Source organism: Orycteropus afer, unplaced genomic scaffold, assembly GCF_000298275.1.
Source record: "Orycteropus afer afer isolate SDZICR_OR568_19922 unplaced genomic scaffold, OryAfe1.0 scaffold00001, whole genome shotgun sequence".
NCBI lineage: Eukaryota > Metazoa > Chordata > Mammalia > Tubulidentata > Orycteropodidae > Orycteropus > Orycteropus afer.
This window is the reverse complement of record NW_006921588.1, coordinates 14,112,370-14,133,075: the sequence shown is the minus strand read 5'-3', so window position 1 is coordinate 14,133,075 and position 20,706 is coordinate 14,112,370. Positions and strand designations below refer to the sequence as shown.

The 20,706-nt window shown below is 36.2% G+C and overlaps 1 protein-coding gene across 1 annotated transcript in view; it reads left to right on the top strand.

Moving 5' to 3' along the window:
* NUP35 (nucleoporin 35) overlaps positions 1-20,706 on the top strand; it is a 61,575-nt gene that overhangs the window by 38,689 nt on the left and 2,180 nt on the right. Inside the window, exons 5-8 of the mRNA XM_042780318.1 lie at positions 12,658-12,799; positions 14,902-14,971; positions 15,768-15,917; positions 17,758-17,922. Coding sequence (XP_042636252.1) covers positions 12,658-12,799; positions 14,902-14,971; positions 15,768-15,917; positions 17,758-17,922 — 527 coding nt within the window. The remainder of the gene's footprint in view (positions 1-12,657; positions 12,800-14,901; positions 14,972-15,767; positions 15,918-17,757; positions 17,923-20,706) is intronic.

Sequence of the window (20,706 nt, the reverse complement as noted above, 5' to 3'; positions counted from 1 at the left end):
AGGGAGAGACAGAGGAGAAGGTGATGAGAAGATGGAGGCAGAGGTTTGAGGGATAATGGCCACAAGCCATGGAATGTCAAGACGTGAGCAGCCACCACAATCTAAAAGAGGCAAGGAATGGATTCTACCTTAGAAGCCTTCAGAGGGAGCGTGGCCCTGTCGGTGCCTTTCTTTCAGACTAGTGGTTCTGATTTTAGATTGTGAGAGAATAAATTTCTGTTACTATAAACCACCCAGTTTGTAGTAATTTGTTACAGCAACTGACAGAAACTAAAATGTAAGTAGATAGTGTCTTCAGGCAATAACATCCTGACACCAGAATCTTTCACCAAAGAAGAAGATTGGAATATGTGTATCCAGTTTGGTAAGGCATGGTTTTTGTTCAACATTGAGTAAACACTAATCTTATTGTGGGCTGTATTCATTTCTTATTGCTGCTATAAAACATTGATGCAAATCAGTGGCTTAAAACAACATAAATTTACTGTCTCACAATTCTTGAGATTAGAAGTCCAAAATGGGTCTCAAACCCAACCCAGCCCATTGTGGTCAGATTGATTCTGACTTATGATCCCATTGGACAGAGTAGAACTGCTCCATAGAGTTCCTAAGGCTGTCATCATTGTAGAAGCAGACTTCCACATCTCTCTCCTGCAAAGCAGCTGGTGGATTCGAACAGTGTACCTTTTGGTTAGCAGCCAAGTGCTTAACTACTATACAACCAGGGTTAAAATCAAGGTGTCAGCACAGCTGTGTTCCTTTTTGGACACTTTAGAGGAGAGTCTGTTTTCTTATTTTTTCCATCTTCTCAAAACTCATTGGCTTATGGCCATCTTCAAAGCCGTTGAGTCTTTTTCAAATTGCATCACTCTTTCTCTCTTCCTTATGTAAGAATCTTAGTGATTACACTAGGTCCGCCAGGATAACACAGCATAATCTTATTTTCAGGTCAGTTGATTAACAACTTTTCATTCCATCTGTACCATTAAGTCTCTTGTGCCATGAGTATAACTTCTTCAGAGGTTCCAGGATTAGAATATGGACATATATCAGGGTCTGTTTTTCTGCCTACCACATACACTTTTTTTTTCCAATTGTGCTTTTGGTGCAAATTTACAAAGAAAATTTGTTTTACATTCAACAGTTCATTACCACATACACATTTATATTATTTTTTTAATCAATCACTAAATATTTATTCAGTTTCATGCTAGACTAGTCTTAAGGAGCTCTGGTGGTGTAGTGGTTAAGGCATTTGGATGCTAACCAGATGGTCGGCAGTTTGAACCCACAAGCTGCTCAGCAGAAGAAAAATGAAGCAATCAGCTTTTGTAAAGACTTATAGCATTGGGAACCCAATGATGGTCACTATGAGTTGGAATTGACTTGATGGCAGTGAGTTTTTTTTTTGAGACTAGTCATGGTACCATTGAGTGGTTTCCAGGTTATGGTGGGTGAAGTTACTTTTTAAAATAATCATACAGCCATTTTTTCTATTTAGTTTTTTAAAAATTAAATATTTAAATGCTTATAATGAATTTGAGCAGTTTTTAACCTTATTCTTGCATTAACTTCTATTCTTGTTTGCTGGAATTAACCACTCTAGATCTTAGAGCTATTGCTTTTGTAATTTCCTCCATGTTTCTAAATGATACACTATATTAGTTTTACTTTGCTACTGTAACTAACTACCACAGATTTAATGGCTTAAAAACAACACACATTTATTCTCCTACTTCTGGAGGTTAGAAGTCCAAAATCAGTTTCACTGGGTTAAATTCAGTTTCACCTGGTTGAAGTCAAGAGCTTGTTCCACCTGGATGCTCTGAGTGGGGAATTTGTTTCCTTGCTTCTTTCAGCTTGTAGTGACTGTATTCTTTGATTTATGGTCCCTTCCTTCATTTTCAAAATATGTAACTTCAGTCTGCTTCTATTATCACATTGCCTTCTCCTTTCTGTAGAAAAATCTCTCTGCCTTCCTCTTGTTAGGATAGTTGTGATTACATTTAGGGGCCTCCTGGATAATCCAGGATAATCTCCCCCTCAAGATTCTTAATCACATCTGTGTAGCCCCTTTTGCTACATAAGGGATAACATTCACAGGTTCTGAGGATTAGGATGTAGGCATCTGGTGGGAGAGGTGTTACTCAGCCTGCCACATGATTATATTGCTGATTCTTATTCTCAGTTTTGTGGTATTTCCCTTAAGATATTTGAGGATGATTTCTCCCCATTTTATCTGAATAGAATTATATCAAACTTTATTCCTTTGTCAGTGTTTGTATTATTTGAACTATGTAAATATTATTCAAGGAGTAAATTAGGATTTTTCTTACAAAACTTGATTTTTTCATAGTTAATTTTCTGTATGCCTTCTCTCTTAAAACATTCTGTTGCTGTGATATCTATTTATAAATGTTCAAACAAATTTTAAACTCTTTTTTCTTTGTTTTAAACTGAAAATTTCTCTCTTGGTGGATTTCTGTTTCAGCACAGTATACAGCTTGTCATCTAGGACTTGCCTTAGCAAGTTTCTAGTGTTGAACTCTATATTTTAGGTGACGTATCTTCCTCTTTTTTGGTTCGTTTCCTTGTTTTAGTGAACAACACACTAAATAGCTTTCTAAGAAAGGTTTTATGGAAAGTTGAGTTTAAGACTTTGTACCTGACAATGCCCTCCCCCGCCCCATTTGCTTGATAGTTTGGCTGACTACAGTGTTTTAGGCTGGGAATCATTTACCTTTGGAATTTTAGAGGCATCATCATTCCATTGTCTTCTAGCTTCCACTGGTTCTGTGGAAGTCATTTGCATTTATGATTTTTGAACCTTTGTATGTAGTCTGTTTTGAAAAATACTGAAGATTTCTTTTTGGTGTTTTCAATTTCATAAATGTGCCTTGGTAATGGACTTTTTCATATTTGGTAGATCTTTTCATTAAGACACTTAATTAAGTCTTTCAGTTCTGGGAAACTTCCCTCATTATTTATTTGATAATTAGCTTTCTCTCGTCCCTCTTTCTGGAATTTCTACTATTTGGATATGAGATCCACTGTAGAGATCTCTAATTTTTAAAACTTTTCCTCCATTAAATTGTCTTTCATAATTGTAATCTACTTTTTGAGAGATTCCTTAATCTCCATTTTCAAGTCTTGTATGATATTTCTTATTTTTATTTCCCACAGCTCTTTTTGTTCTCTGATAATACTTTAAGAATAGTATCCTCCTTTTGTTTCATGAGTAAATCCTTTTAATATTGATGTTAATGGTGGTCTTTTTTTTTTCCCTGCTCATATTGTCTGTTTCCTCTCGATTCCTCTTATATTTTCTGTCCCTTTCCCCTCTTTCTTTTTTATTTTGGAGGTCTACGTATTGAATGAATGATTAAAAAGCTTCTTGGAACCTCTGTGTGTGTGTGTGTGTGTGTGTAGGATTCAGTATTAATGGGAGGGGAGATTGGTGGAAAGAGGCTGGTTTGTCTCTTACTGGGCTTCAGTGTATGGGATTGGACAGTAAGTTCAATTTCGTTGGGAGCTCTTTTGCTTATTATTTTCTTTAAAATAATATTGTGTTTTTGGTGAAAGCTTACACAGCAAATTAGCTTCCCATTTATCAATTTCTACACAAATTGTTCAGTGCTGTTGGTTATGTATTTCACAGTGTGTCAACATCTTATTTCTGTTTTGGTTGTTGTTTCCAGTAATCTCGATCCCCTGCTCTTTTCCCTTCTCATTTTTGCTTTAGAATAAGTAATTGTTGACCATTTGGTTCTTGTAGATGATTTTTTAAAGAAGCACAGGACTTATGGGTGATAGTCTTCATTTTATAAGCCAGTCTATTAGTTAGCTAAAAAGGTGACCTTGTGGAATAGTTTTGGTTCAAGGTTTAGAAAGTGTCTCAGGGCGATATTCTTGGGGAGTCCTGTAGTCTAAACTGGTCCAGTAAATCTAGTCTTTTTAAGAATTTGAGTTCTGTTCTACATTTTTCTCCCATTTTATCAGGATCCATATTTTATGGTCATGATCAGAATGTTCAGAAGAGGTAACCAGGCCCAATCTAGTTCTGGTTTCAGGGTAGATGGGGCCATGGTTTGTGTAGACTGCCTCTTCTGAGTCTTTGGATTCCTCCTTTTTCTTTTGCTCTAGATGATTAAGACCAGTAGTTGTTTCTTAGATGGCAACTTGCAAGTTTTTAAGACTTCAGATATTGCTTACCAAACTAGAATGTAGAACATAAACTTTATGAACTATGTATTATGCCTGTTGACCAAGTTGTGCCATGAGACTATGGTCCTAAGCCTTCAAATCTAGAAAATCCCTTCCCCTAATGTATTTGGTTATGTCTAAGAAGTATCTGTAATTGTGCCCTTTATGTGCTTTATTGTGTATGTGTGTATATATATATGCATGCTCTCACGCATACATGTATATACATATATTTACACATACATATGTAACCACACGTGTTTTTCGGTTGTATTGCGAATTTACCCAAAACACCTATTTTTCTTATCTACTTCTTAGTGACATCATTTACCTGGTCAAGCTGTGTACAGTTCACTCATATTTGATGTTACCTTTCCATCACCAAAAATAACAAGTCTCTACTATTTAGAGTGTAACACCCCCCCCCCAATCCATCTCCGGTAACCACCAATGAATGGTGGTTTCTATATATATACCTTTTTATAAAAATAAGATCATACAGTATTTATCTTTTTATGATTGACTTATTTAACTCAGCATATTATCTTTCAGATTTAGTGATATTATAAGATGTTTTGAAGACTCATTCTTTATGGCTGCATAGTATTCCATTGCATATATGCATCGCATTTTGTTTATCCATTTATTCATTGGTGTGCTTAGGCTTTCCATCTTTTTGCTATTGTGAATAGTGCTGCAGTGAACATAGGTGTGCATATGTTTGTTTGTATCTCTTTTGTTACCTTTCTAGGGTATGTACCTAGAGTGGGATTGCTGGATCCTCAAGTAGTTCTATTACTAATTTTTTGAGGAAGCGCCATTCTATTTTCCATAGTTGTTGTTGTTGTTATGTGCCATTGAGTCGGACCCGACTCATAGTGACCCCTCCTTGGGTTTCCGAAGCAGACAAGTGCCTTAGGCACTGTGCTACCAGAGTCCCATTTTCCATAGTAGTAATACTGTTTTACAGTCTCATCAGCAGTGGATGAGGGTTCCAGTCTCCTCATATCCTTGCTAGCATTTATTGTTTTCTGTTCTTTAATCACGGCCATTTTAGCAAGAATGAGATGATGTCTCATTGTAGTTTTAATCTGCATCTCTCTAATGGCTAATTATCATGATCATCTTTTTATGTTTGTTGGCTGCTTGAATGTCCTCTTTGCTGAAGTGTGTGTTCTTGTTCTTTGCCCACTTTTAAATTGGGTTTTCTTTGTTGACAGAATCTTGAATTTTTACATTTTTCTAAAGAAGAATCCTTTACTATATATATAGCCTTAATATCTAAGCTGGTGTTTTGAGTATAGGAAGGGGAAGTCACCTTTTCTGTATGCAGATTTTCACTTAATTCAGTTCCCTAATCAGTGATTTCTATTGTGATTGAACTCATGAGCTTTGAGCCTTTCAGATTCCTTTTCTTCAGAGACAAATTCTTGATCTCTTGAGTACAGAGTGAGAGGCTAGGATGAAGAGAGGCCTAAGATGTAATCCCTTATTATACATACTTTAAACTAAACAAAAAAATGATACTCGCTGCCATTGAGTCAATTCCAGCTCATATCGACCCCCACTGGGTTTCTGAGGGAGTAAATCTTTATGGAAGTAGATTGCCCAGTCTTGCTTCCATGGAGTGGCTGGTGGGTTTGAACCACCAGCCTTCTGGTTAGCAGTGAGATGCATTAGGCACTGTGTTACACTCTAATGGCTAATTAGAGTGGTTCTAAATACACTAATGGCTCTGTTACACAGAGCTCCTTGTTTTAAGCTAGTTTTCTTTAATTTCAGCCACTAGTCTCTGTCTTACCTTGCACAGTACCTGTGCTCTCCATAACCAGAGACTTTCTGTAGTGATTGTCAGGGATTAGAGATGAACACAGTGTTCAGTTTACCATATTTGATTAGATGTTGTTGTATTTTTTTTTTTGTTGTGCTTTTTGGGCTACTTTGTTTTATGGTAAGAAGATAAGACTGACAGGAAGATCTTTGCCTCAAGTTTCATTTGCCATATGTCTGTTTTAAATTTACCATTCTTTCTGGTTCTTTTGATTGGTGGTCTATTTTCGAATAATTGAATCTGTTCTTTAATTAAAGACATTTTCATAAAGGGTAATAAAGAAGGTGTTTTGCCCTTCATTTTAATTTGATTTTATGAAGAGTGTTTGCATAGTGATTTATCAAGGTAGACACATTGTAGTCCAATCTGATGTGGTTTGATGGGCACACTTTATTTTCATCTTATAAAAGCATAGCATGTTCATACCAGAAGTCTGATTGAAAGGAAGTAAAAGCAGTGGAGCAATTAAACATTAACAAGGTGGGGGGCAATTATGCTAAAGTTATGTAAATAGTTTTAGATTATGTACAAGTAATTATATTTTTCAGAGTAGTTGACAGGGCAAAAATTAGATTACTTATTCATTTGAGACTTAACTTAACATCTTATTTTTAAAGGTCATAATGGTTGTCCCAATTTGAGCCTTCATTTAATTTCTTGCTTAAAGGTTATTACATGATGAAGCATAACTAAATTGTGCTGCCTTAATGGTAACACAAGGAACTCTTGTGGTGCAGTGGTTAAAGCATTTGGCTGCTAATCAAAAGTTCAGTGGTTTGAACCCACTAGCCTCTCTGGGGGAGAAAGATGAGGCAGTCTACTTTTGTAAAGATTTACAACCTTGGAAACTGTGTGGGCAGTTCTCTGTCCTAACGGGTCAACTTGATGGTAGTGTGTTTGTTTTTTTGTAATAGTAATACAGAATATAAAAATTTTTAGTTGATTTCACATTCTATAATAAAATTCCTTTTACTGTCTTTGGTGTGTTGAAGTCATGTCTTTGTATTAAGAACTAAGTTTATTTAAGGGTGTAGTTTGTATAAATGTGTGTTTCTACTTACCTCCTAGAGGGGTAGTTAAGTTAGAGTCAAATAAGTGTAGACAAATAATTTAAAAACATACACTTGCCAAAGTGAGTTGTTGCATTTTAAATTAGCTTTGTTACAGAAATTGTTGTTGTTTGTTGTTATGTGCCGTTGAGTTGGACCCGACTCATAGCAACTCTCCTTGGGTTTCTGAGGCAGTATCACTACGGAAGTAGATTGCCCCATCTTCTTTTCGGGGAGTGGCTGGTAGGTTTGTGTTGTTGTTGTTATGTGCCGTCGAGTCAGCCCCGACTCATAGCGACCCCTCCTTGGGTTTCCGAGGCAGTATCACTACGGAAGTAGGATTGCCCAACCTTCCTTCCGAGGAGTGGCTGGTGGGTTTGAACCGCCAGCCATCTGGTTAGCAGGCAAGTGTCTTAGCCACTATACTACCAGAGCTCCCGGCTGGTAGGTTTAGTTGAACCTAAATGCATTGGAGTCCCTGGGTCGAGCAAACAGTTAAACACTTAACTACTAGGAGCTGAAAGGCTGGTGGTTCAAACCTATTCATAGGTGCCTTGAAAGGCCTGGTGATCTGCTTCCAAAAGGTCACAGCCTTGAAAACCCTTTGTAGCAGTTCTGCTCTGCACGTGTGGGGTTGCCTGAGTTAGAATCAACTAACAACACTTAAATGCATCTGTGGTAATGTGGACGAAGAATAATTGTTAAGTGTATTATAGCATGTCTGTAGTTTGGCATGTTTTAAATTATTAACTGTGTATTGTTGGTTTTATTTTTAGTCAGTATAAATTCAGTTGTAAAAGCCAAAACAGTCTATAAAACCTGATAATAATGAAAAAAAAAAAAAGATGGTGATAAAAGTCAGATCCTTCTATAAGATATACAAAGCAATCCCAGATCCATTCCATAGTATTCAGAGGCAACTGCTTTTAAGTCTTTAGGTGTCTCTTCTGATACTTGTTGCTACGTTCCTTAATATCAGGCTTAGATTGCTTTTTAGATTGTATATATGGAAGTCTTGCTTTCCTCCATTTGTAACATGGAAGTGAATTTCTATCTCATAAACTTGCTCGTAGGATTAAATATGAATACATGCAAAGTACCTGGGATAGCACCTTTTATATAGTATAAGTGCTTAATACATGCTGGCTATTAATATCAGTGCTGTCCTCCCTCCTCTTCCTCTTTCTTATTTTTCTTCTTATTATAATATGTGAGAAGTGATGTTCAATTACTTGCTCTAGTTCTGGCAGTAAGTACTAGAATTGCAGTATGAACTGACTGCAGAAGCTATCCTCTTCCCAGTACATGATGCTCTCTACCAAGGTCAATGATTGGCCCAGGATTAGCAAGAATGACTAGCACATTGCCTTCCATAAAGCAAGATGTTGGACTACTTTTTCCTGCTTAAACCATAAAGATATTTTCATTATTTTTTATAATTCAGTAGCAGTGCCTAAGGCACTTGACTGCTAACCAGAAGGCTGGTGGTTCAAACCCACCAGACACTCCTCGGAAGAAAGACTGGGCAATCTACTTCTGTAGAGATACCACCTCAGAAACCCAAGGAGGGGTTGCTATGAGTCAGGACTGACTCCATGGCAGTAAGTTTTTTTTTTTTTTTTTTTAGTAATTGGAGCATGAGGAACTAAAATAAAATAATGTCCCCATGTAATTTTTTGTAATTTTTTTAGGGACTGTTTAGGCTAGATTTTTTTTTTTTTTTTTTGTGTGTGTGTGTAGTTTACTTTGACCTTTTAAGAATTATAATAGAACACTGAAAGTAACTTGACTTTCCAGTCCTTTTTGGTGGTGGGTTAACAGTAACACTGTGTGGTTATTGCTTATAGCTTATTAAGAAAGCTTCTCTTTGTATGGCTCTGAGGAAATCATTCTGTGTTCATGAATAGGAAATTAAAACTCAGCAGGTAACCCTTTTTGCATCTCAACTTTAGATTTGAATAAATGGCTTTATTATTCATTTCCTAACAGACTTGGTTCCTAATTGTGCCTTTTAGTCAGGCATCTAGGAATTCTTGACACCAAAATGTGTGTATTACAGGGTAAAAATAAATATAAGGAATTTTGAGTTAAATGAAGTTACAAGTATTTCTTTATTGAATAACCACTGAAACTTTTTAATATGGTAATGTGCATTATAAATCTCCCATGAAGACAATGGGAGTCTCCTCTCTCTGTAGAGAATCTCATAGCTGAAAAAACCCACTTTGAGAAACTCATTTGGCTATAAATACACACTTTGGAATGAGTTAAAAGTGATTTTTGTACTCAGTGGGAACTCAGGATAACTGGCAGGCCAGTGTCTAGTTAGAATGAGTCTCTAGAAAATCAGTTAGTGAAAATGGGGTGTGAATCATTTACAAGGCCTTCCTGCAAAGTGATTCGCAAACTTCTTAGTTTCAGGGTTCCCTCTTTACACTCTTTAAAAAAAAACAGAATGCTTTTGTTCATATGGATTACAGCTATTGATTTTTTTTTTTTTTTAAACAACCAATCTCACTGCCATCAAGTCAATTTAGACTGTGGTGACCCCCTTTGAGTTTCCCAGACGGTAAATCTCTACAAAAGTAGCTTGCCCAGTCTTCCTTCCATGAAGTGGCTGGTGGGTTTGAACCACCACCCTTCTGGTTAGCAGTCAAATGCCTTAGGCACTGTGCCACCAGAGCTGCTTGATTATTGATATTCACTGCTTTCAAAATTAAAACTGAGAAAACTTAAAAATATTTCATTAATTGAATGAAAATACATTTTTCAAAAACGAAAAATAACTGTTTACCAAAAGAAAACATTTTTGCAAGAAGAGTGACATTGTTTTATGTTTTTCAGATCTTCTTAATGTCTCTCTTAATAAACTATATCTGACTTTTCATACGTTTCTGCATTCAATCTGAATCGATTGAATCACATCCAGTAGCTACTGGGAAAGTCCACTGTACATTTCTGACAGAATGAAAGTGAAAAAGGCAAATGAAACCTAATATTATTATGAAAATATTTTGACCTTGTTGATCCCATGAGAAGGTCTTGAGGATTTAGGTGGCTCTGGACTACACCTGTAGAACCACTGCTGTAGTAAATAAAAGTGTTCACTAGGTCACTTCCTGAGCACTCATGCTTTGGATTCAGAATTGCCTACCTTGCTCTATTTCCTAATTTGTTCGGTGGAGCTACTGATAGGATCTATCTTTTAGTATTGTTGTTGTTGTTGTTGTTGTTGTTATGTGCCGTCGAGTCAAACCCGACTCATAGTTGTTAGGATTAAATAAAATTGCCCGTGCAAATAGTGATGTAATAGTAAGCACTTAAAAATGCTAGCTTTCCTTATCATTTCACAGTTTTAAGTCCTATCGTGGCACCCTTACTCAGAATTTTCCAGTGGCTTGCCAACTCACTTGTGGTAAAAGCCAAAGTCTTTATAGTGGCTTATGAGGCTTTTCTTCATGATCTGGCATTTTTTTTTTTTTTTAAATCTCTCTTCGATAGTATCTCTCATTTTCTGCTTGCTCTGTCCTCAAGTCTTCTGCCCTCTATACAAACAGCACCCTCCTTGCTTCCCCCTTCCCGCAAATCTTCCACAGCAGGCATGCCTTTGTATTTAGCATGTTCTCTGCTGGATATGCATTTCTGCAGATATTGGCATGTTTTGCTCCAACTACATTTAGGTTTTTGCTTTAATGGAACCTCAGTGAAATATTTTCTTTTTCTTTAATTTTAATCCCTTTTTACATATACATAAAGAACTCCAGTGGCATAGTGGGAAAGGCATTTGGTTGCTAACCAGAAGGTCAGTGGTTCAAATCTACCAGCTGCTCAGTGGGAGGAAGATGAGGCAATCTACTTCTGTAAAGATTTACAGACTTGGAAACCAAATGGGGGTCACTATGAGTTGGAATCGACTTGATGGGAGTGATTTGTTTTTTTACATACATACATACATACATACATACATACATACATAGGGAGCCCAAGTAGCACAGTGGTTAAGTGCTCAGCTGTCAACCAAAGGTCAGCAGTTCAAACCTGTCAGCTGTGCTGTGGGAGAAAGATGTGGCAGTCTGCATCTGTAAAGATAGTAGAGTTGGAAACCCTATGGGACAGTTCTGTTCTGTCCTGTAGGGTCACCATGAGTGAGAATTGACTTGATGGCAAAGGGGAATACACATATATTCCTTGTCTCTATCTTCCTTCTCTGCTTAATAGTATTTTTTCATATAGCACATTCTGTTTTTTAACATACTAAGTATAATTTGTCTGTCTTCACTAGAATTTAAGCTCTATGAAGGATGGATTTTTTTTTTTTTTTTTTTGGTCTAACTTGTTCACTATTGTATCCTGAATACATAGAATTGATGCTTGGTGCATATTTAAGTATTGAAAAAAAATATTTCTTGAATAAATGAATCATTATTATTGTTATAAAGATGAAAGAAAAATAGTCCCTCCTTCTAAGAAATGTGGTTTCAATGTGATCTTGTTGTTGTTGTTATGTGCTGTCGAGTCGGACCCAACTCATGCGACCCCTCCTTGGGTTTCCGAGGCAGTATCACTACGGAAGTAGATTGCCCCATCTTCCTTCTGAGGAGTGGTTGGTGGATTTGAACCACCAGCCTTCTGGTTAGCAGTCAAGTGCCTTAGGCACTATGCTACCAGAGCTCCCGTCAATGCGATATTGACTCTGAAGATAAAATGAACATGTAAAGTGTTAGCATGGCATATTGGATACATGGTAAGCACTCATTAATTAGTTGCTGTTATTGAAGGAGAAGAAACAGAACAGGAGCAGATGTTTTATATAGAAATGACCTGAATAAAGAAGCTGCAACCACATTTTAGGGATTAGGGTAGATACTGTTTAGAGGATACTAGAAAGATAAATTTGGAACCAGAGTGTAGAAGCCATTTGGATTTTTGTTCTGCGGGTAATCAGGAGTTATTAGAAGTTTATTAGGCAGAAGGGACATGATGGAAGTGGTAGGTTTAGAAGATGAATCCATTAGAAACCTGTGAGGTTGACTGGAGATTGTTCTAGCATAGGCTTAATCAGAAAATAATAAAGCATTTAGTAAATTTGTGGTAAATAATAAAGTAATAACATGTTTTTCAAAATCATAAACTATATCCACTTATTAATGCTTGACTTCCCTCAGATTGTGTTGTTGTTGTTATGTGCCATCGAGTCAGACCTGACTCATAGCAACCCCTCCTTGGGTTTCTGAGGCAGTATCACTACAGAAGTAGATTGCCCCATCTTCCTTCCGAGCAGTGGCTGGTGGGTTTGAACCACCAGCCTTCTGATTAGCAGTCAAGTGCCTTAGGCACTATGCTGTCAGTGCTCCCACAGATTGTGTAGTAGTGTGAAATTATTACTCAGTTGCAGTTGTGTATTTTGGACTATTTATGTAATTGCCAAATTTTTGCCAAAATATATAAACAAAAATTTATATATTTAATTTCATATATATATATATATATATTTCGTTTAAAACTAAGAGCTATGATATAAATTAAACCAGTGTGCTTATATTGGTAACTAACTTACTAAATGTACTAACATAGGACAAAGTATGTTTAGTCCAGCAAATATTGGTCAGCCTCGAAAGACTACATTATCTCCTGCCCAGTTGGATCCTTTTTATACTCAAGGAGATTCTCTGACGTCAGAAGATCACCTCGATGACACTTGGGTGACTGTGTTCGGGTAAGATTTCTATATCATTTACCTTTTTTGAAAGGTACTACCTCAACATTTTATAATAAATATTATCAAACATACAGAAAAATTGAAAGAAGTGCATGCAAATACCCAGCACCACAGATTCTACAGTTAAGTTTGCTTCATTTGCTTTTTATCTTTCCATCTATTAGTCCATCAACTCATTTTTTTTTTTTTTTTTTGGTATACATTTCAGAGTAAGTTGCAGACATCAGTACATATCACTCTGACATTTCAGCATGCATATCGTTAACTATAATTTAGTGTTTGTTCACAATTTTTCATTATTTATATTTTTAACTTATTTTCTCTCAGCATAATTGCAGGATGTTTGAGTAGGGTTGTCCCTTTAACACTTAGGGAACTCTTGTATCTTATAAAGCAAAACTCACTGCCATTGAGTCAGATCTGACTCATAGCAACCCCTCGGGTTTCCGAGGCGGTCTCACCGTGGAAGTAGATTGCCCAAATTTCCTTCCAAGGAGTGGCTGGTGGGTTTGAACCATCAGCCTTCTGGTTAGCAGTCAAATGCCTTAGGTACTACACCACCAGAGCTACCATACTAGTAGCTATTTCTCTGCATGTATTGGACTTACGGTACCCAGTTTTGAACTAACAAATTGTACTTCGTTTGTGTGTGTGTGTGTGTGTGTATATATATATATATATACACACACACACACACACACTATATCACTGTATCAAGTATATTCATAGTACTTTCTAGTCACACAATATTGAATATTAACAAAATAATACTGAATATTAGTAAAAGCAGAAGGTGACAGTTCTAAGTGTACTTTGTATAGAATTGTAGGTGCAAAGTATTTTCAGTTATCTTAGAGATCATATTGTATCATCTTTTACAGATGAGGAAACTGACATATAGACAGACAGATTAAGTGATGTGTTCAGAGGTTCACAACTAGTTATACTACGTAAGACTTGCTTCTGAAAGTAATTTTCAATCCTGGTACTAGATCTTACTATATTTTTTGTATAAAAATTACCACACGAGTTTTTCAATGGAAGAAAAATATACCATAAAAGTTTAGTAGATTTTATGTATTCATTTTATTTCAAATTTAATAATTCAAAAGATTTATAGGAAAATATACAGTGAAAATTCTCCCCCCACCTTTGTCCCCAGCTGCAGTTTTTCTCTTCAGGGCAGCGATTGCTGCCTGTCTCTGTGTATCCTCCTAGAAAGGGGTCTGTGCTGTGGGTTCCACTTAGGTAGAAAGCAGATTGTCACCTTGCCTTCTTCTCTGGAAAGCCCACATTCAGCCCTAAATCCATACCAAGTATATGGGCTTTTTCATTTTTATTTTTCTTTCATGTTTGAATTTTTATATTCTCTCATGAAATGGCTATATGTTTAAACTTGAATGTCCATTTCCAAGTCTGTTTTTCAGGTTCTGTAGTACAGATATCACTTTTAAGATTCTGTGAGTAATTAGATAAATTATTTGAAGTATTCTATTAGTCCCTTTCTTTATTTTTAAATCATACTACTTACCCAGTTATTTATATTTTGGTGCTTTTATGTTTTAGTAACCCTTCATATGAACTTACTCATAAGAATCGAGGCAGTCTTCTTTAAGGGATAAAACATTTTGTTTTGATCATTTATAGAGAACTGAATTTGAGAATTTTCAGGTGGTACTCAATGTACGAGCATAACTGTATGCTATATGGATAACTATAATTGAAAATTTTTTCTCTTTTAATAACAATAGTGTAATAATTTATGATTGCACACACACACAACCATACACCTCTAAAACTAGACAGAACTACAACTTCATAATTCTTTTCTAAGATCTATGATAATGGCAGTGAGAATGGAATTTTTAGAGATAGATTTTAGTAAATGAAATCTAATTTTAAGATATTTGCTTTTGGGTAATTAACTGGGTGGTGATAGAGTTTGCTGGTTTTTAGGGAAAACAGAATGGTCAAGGATCATCTATTAATATTCTGGACAGTTGAGGGGAATTTATCTCAAAACACTTGTAAGTGTGGTAATTTGCATTTGTATTTATTGTGTCAGTTGACTATTTTGTTTGGACAACTCTTTTTTTCAGGTTTCCTCAAGCATCTGCTTCCTATATATTATTGCAATTTGCACAATATGGGAATATCTTAAAACATGTGGTAAGGCATAATTTCTATTAAATTTAGGAATTAGGCGGAGGAAAGATAAGCTGTGAATTAAGGAAAGTTTGTTTCTGAATTTTATCTTATTTTTTTCTCCAAGTTTAAAAGTTTATAATTTTTAAGGTTAGATAGAGTAATTCTTTGGAGTCTAGAAGGCTGTAAGTTGCATAGAGTTTGATCAAAAAGGGGTAGAGACAGACACAAGATAAGAGAGTGAGAGTTGCAGTTTCACTTCCTCTTTTATTCTTAAACAGTTCAGTCTCTTAAAAAAAAGGTAGATTACACCAAACGTTATGTTACTATCTTCTTATTTGAGCTTGTTTTATTGGAAATAAAGGAAAAGGAGGAAGTGCCATACCTTACAAAGTTTTTTGATTTTTTTTGATTTAAGGATGACTTTTTAAAGAGGTTACTTTAGCTTGCACAGTAAGTTATAAATAATAACAACTTTTCTATTATTAGAGATTTATTTACTTAACCCTTACACAAAATCATATTGATGAATATAGTTTCAGAAAACCTCATGACAAGTGTTGATACATCTTTTTACAAGAAATAATTATCTTTTAAGAATTATTTCATCTTCGGAGAATATTTGCCATCTGGTTTTTGTTTTAGAGACTTGGTAGCTAGAAGGAGACTATTGAAACTGTTTGTAAAGGAATTTTGTTGAACCTTAATATGCAACTTGTTATAGGACACCAAGTAAAAAGTAGAAGTAGATTTATTGTCACATACTTGTATTTTCTAATGGAATTTACTATATTTTAAATTTTATATATTTTATTTTAAGAGACAACTTTATTCTTTGCAGATGTCTAACACAGGAAATTGGATGCATATTCGTTATCAATCTAAACTGCAGGCTCGAAAAGCCTTAAGTAAAGATGGGAGGATTTTTGGAGAGTCCATCATGATCGGCGTAAAACCATGTATAGATAAAGTAAGTTATTGCTGATAGAAGGCAAATAGCTTAATCTGTATGAACAGCACTGACTCCTGAATTTGGATGTCCACTCCCAAGTGAGTTTTCCAGGTTTTGTAGTAATGGTATCACTTTTAAGATTCCCTGAGTAATTAGATAAAATATTTCTGATAGTCTCTTTCTTCATCTGTAAATCATACTACTTTCCCAATTATTTATTTTTTGGTGCTTTCATGTTTTGGTAACATTTTATGTGAGTTTAATTGCAGTAAACAAAGCATTCTCCTCTAAGGAATAAAACATTTATGATCATTTTAAAAACCAAAACCACTGCTGTTGAGTTGATGCTGATTGTACTAAATTTCAGAATTTTGAGGTCATGGCCAGTGCATAAAAGCATATGACTGTAGAATTTAATATATAGTAGAAATTCACAACATTTAAAATTATGAACATAGTTATGTCAGTGATATCATTGGTGGTTATGTCACTTTACTTCACTGTGCCTGTTTTTCTTAGTTGGTAAAATATGTTGATGTTTATAGTAGATTTGTTAATGGTAAGCCAAAGATATCTAAACATAGGCATTTAGAATTTGGAGAAAATCCAGTCCAGCTTCTTCTTTTCCTGGGTAAAGGAATAGATGGTAAGAGTGCTTATGTAACTTGTCCAGAGTCGTTAATGATGAGGTATGGATTCTAAACCACTTGACTTCTAACCCATTTTCTGTTATTTGTGCAAGACAAAATAATATTCTTTAAGTACTTTAAAGTGATAGTGCTATTTCAATGATGTATTTTAATGATGTATATTGCATCAGTTAACTTTTAAATGGCTGAAACTTTTGTTTTATTTTCATTTTAACATACTTAAAAGTTATTGTATATTTGTGTACTATTAACAGTACTAAAGCAAATTTAAACTGTTGTCATTTGGAAAATCATTGTGAACATTCTTTGAACTTCTGTTACATACCAGGCACTGTCTTGTGCTGATACTGCATGTTAATGAACAAAGTGAACATGGTTCGTGCTTTTATTGTCGTTTACTGTAGCTGTGTAGTTATTATGCTGTAAAAGATGTTTGGAGAGGCAGTATTCCTTGTATTTGGGGCTACTGGGGACTAAATAGCATCAGACTCAGATGTTTATTCCTTTTTCTCAAAATCATTTTCTTCTTTCCTTGATGATTTTCCATAAAATCTTTAGAGATTGTTACTCTTGTGAACCTATAGTTGCAATGAGGGTATATGAGGTTGTTGAAGCGTGATCTGCACCTGAGTGTTAGGTCTCTTAAATGCTAGCTAAGAAGCGTGTATTGTTTTCTCAAGCTTAAATTATTTGAAAGAAAAATTACATCAGAATTTGCTTCTTTTAATAAAACTTTCATGGGAGCTCTGGTGGCATAATGCCTAAGGCATTGGACTGCTAACCAGAAAGCTGGTGGTTCAAACCCACCAGCCACTCCTCAGAAGGAAGATTGGGCAATCAACTACTGTAGTGATAATGCCTCAGAAACCCAAGGAGGGGTTGCTATGACTTGGATCCAACTTGACAGCAATGAGTTTGGTTTTGGGAGCTCTCGTAGCATAGTGCCTAAGGCACTTGACTGCTAACCAGAAGCCTGGCAGTTCAAACCCACCAGCCACTCCTTGGAAGGAAGATGGGGCAATCTCCTTCTGTAGTGATACTGCCTCGGAAACCCAAGGAGGGGTCGCTATGAGTCGGGTCCGACTCGAGGGCACATAACAACAATAACAACAAGAAGAACAATAAAACTTTCATTGTAAGTAGGATATAATACGGATAATATGTATTATGCTTATTAACAGAGAGGTTGTTTATCTTTTTTGTTCCAGAGTGTTATGGAAAACAGTGACAGATGCGCTTTACCATCTCCATCTCTTACCTTTACACCACCAATCAAAACCTTAGGTACACCAACCCAACCTGGAAGTACTCCTAGGATTTCTACCATGAGACCTCTTGCTACAGCATATAAAGCTTCTACTAGTGACTATCAGGTATTTTGAAGGATTGGGTTAAAAAAATTGTACTTTAAAATCTGAAGCACATAGCATGTTTAATGCCTTTTCATTGGAATGATTTCTATGCTATTGATATTTCCTTTTAAGATTGCTTTGATGAAATCTATTAACTTTGCATTTTTAAATTTCCTATTTTAATGTTAGAATTTAGTCAATTGGAAAGTCATCTTTTTTTTTTCCTCTAAAATTTTTGTATTTTGTTGAGAACATACACAGCAAAACATACACCAATTGAAGTTACACAGATACAATTTAGTGACATTTTTCAAGTAGTGCAACCGTTTTCAACTTCATTTTCTGAATTGTTCCTCCCTCATTAACATAAACCCACTGCTCCATAAGGCTCCTATTGAATCTTTTGAGTTGCTTTTGCCAATTTGATCCCACATAGGTCTTTTTTTTTTTTTTAATTTTTATTGTAATTGGGTCCATATAGCGGTTAATACACATTTTTTTTCATGACATTAACTGCAGTTCCCCACAATGAAACAGCTCTCTTCCTACTTCCACCCCGTAGTTACCTTTTCCCTGTGTCCTTCCTTCCCATGCACTGCCCCCACCTCCACTGTGCAAACACTGCTGTCCTGTTCTCCCCCCATTGATTGATCGTTTGATCAATTTGATCCCACATATCAATCTTAAAACTGCATAATACTCAAGGCAGACCTTTCTTTTTATTTGTTTTAAATTTTTATTGTGGTTTGGGTAAAAGTTTACCAAGCAAATTGATTAAGGCAGACCTTTTTTACTAGTTAAGGTAAATTATTGTTCAGTTTGAAGATGACTCCAGGGATGTTTTTAGTTTAAGATTTAAAGATCATCTCAGCAATAGTTCCAGGGGTTCATACATCCCACAGGCTCCAGAAAGTCCATGAGGATTTGAAAATCTGTTCTTCATTTTCTTCTATGGAATCTTTGATCAAAATGTTCAGTAATTGTAGCAAGGTACCATCTCGTTCTTGTAGTCTCATGACAAAGGAGATAGTTGTTCATGGAGGCAATTGGCCACTCATATTCCATATCCTCCTCCTGTTAGTAACTCTCCTACTTCCTCTGTTATTCCAGGTGAATAGAGACCAATTGTTGTGCTTTAGCTAGCCACTTGCAAGCTTTTTTTTTTTTTTTTTTAAACTGTGCTTTGAGTGCAAATTTACAGTGCAAAATTTGTTTTACATTCAACAGATTGTGTATATTTGATTTCATGCCCCAGTTACCATCCCTGACCATAACATACTCTCCTCCTCTCCTATCCCTGTGACTCCCCGCTCCCTGTGCCCCTCTTGCGTGTGCTGGCCTGTCTGTCCAGCTTTCCCTCCATATGACTGAGGCCCCTCTGGTGCCCCGATTCCTCTAAGGGGTGTGTCTTCCTAGAGTAGGTGGGTACATCGCCCAGGGTTGGGTGTTCTGCATATAAGTCTTTCTACTATTGGGCTGAGAGCTGATCCTTGGGAGTGAGTCCAATCCCAGGTCCGAAGGGTATCCTGGGGCCAGTCGACTCCATTTGACCAGGAATTCTGGTCATTCCTGTGTTTTTGAATTTTATTCCACATTTTTTTCCCACTCTATCCAGGATCTACAGTTTTGATCCCTTCACGAGTGGTTGGCCTTGGTAGCCAGGCACCATCTAGTTCTTCTGGTGTCAAGGTCCATCCATCATATCCTTGGACTAATTGTTTCCAGATGCCTTTGATTTTCTTCACTCTTCTTTGCTTCAGATGAGAGGAGACCAATAGTGCATCTTAGACGGCTGCTTGAAAGCTTTTAAGACCCCAGTCACTCCACAGCAAATTAGTAGGTAGAACAGAGGCACTTACCATGTTATTAGTCCAATTAACTGGGATGTCCTGTGAAACCATGACCCTAAACATCCAAACCAAAGGTAACAAATCCCATGAAGTATTTGGTTGTACATAAGCAGCCTCAGTAGCTGCTCTTTTTTTTTTTTTAGTCATTGTAAATATATTTATCATACAACTTTTGCCAGTTCAACTTTTTATAAGTGTACAACTTATTGACAGCAGTTATAATAATCAGCTCTACAGTGTGATTTTTCCATTGCTGTTAACCTCCCCTTTCCCTCTCTCTCCCACCCCTGATAATCACTAATGAACTTTGGTCTCTATACATTTGCTTTTTCTTATCTTTTTATATAAGTGAGGTCATACAATATTTGTCCTTTTGTGATTGGCTTATTTTACTTAGCATAATGTCTTCAAGCACCATCCATACTGTAGCATGTCTCAAGATGTCATTTCTCCCACTTAGCTGAGTATATACAGTATATTCCATTGTATTTATGTAACACATTTTGTTTATCCATTCATCTGTCGATGGGCATTTGTTTCCACCTTTTTGCCATTGTTAATAGTGCTATTGGTGTACAAGGCTCTTTTTAATCTCTGCTTTCAAGTCTTTTGGGTATACACTTAGGAGTGGAATTGCTGGGTCAGATGTTGTTACATGCTGTCAAGTTGGACCCAACTCATAGTGACCCCTCCTTGGGTTTCCGAGGCAGTATCACTATGGAAGTAGTTGCCCAACCTTCCTTCTGAGGAGTGGCTGGTGTGTTTGGACTGCCATCCTTCTGGTTAGCAGTAAAGTGCCTTAGGCATTACGCTACCAGAGCTTAAGTCTTTTGAGGAACTGCCACATTGTTTTCCACAATGGCTGTACCATTTTGCATTCCTAGCAGGAATGGATAAGAGTTTTAATTTCCCCACATCCTTGCCAACATCTTTTCTTTTCTTTTTTTTTTTTTTT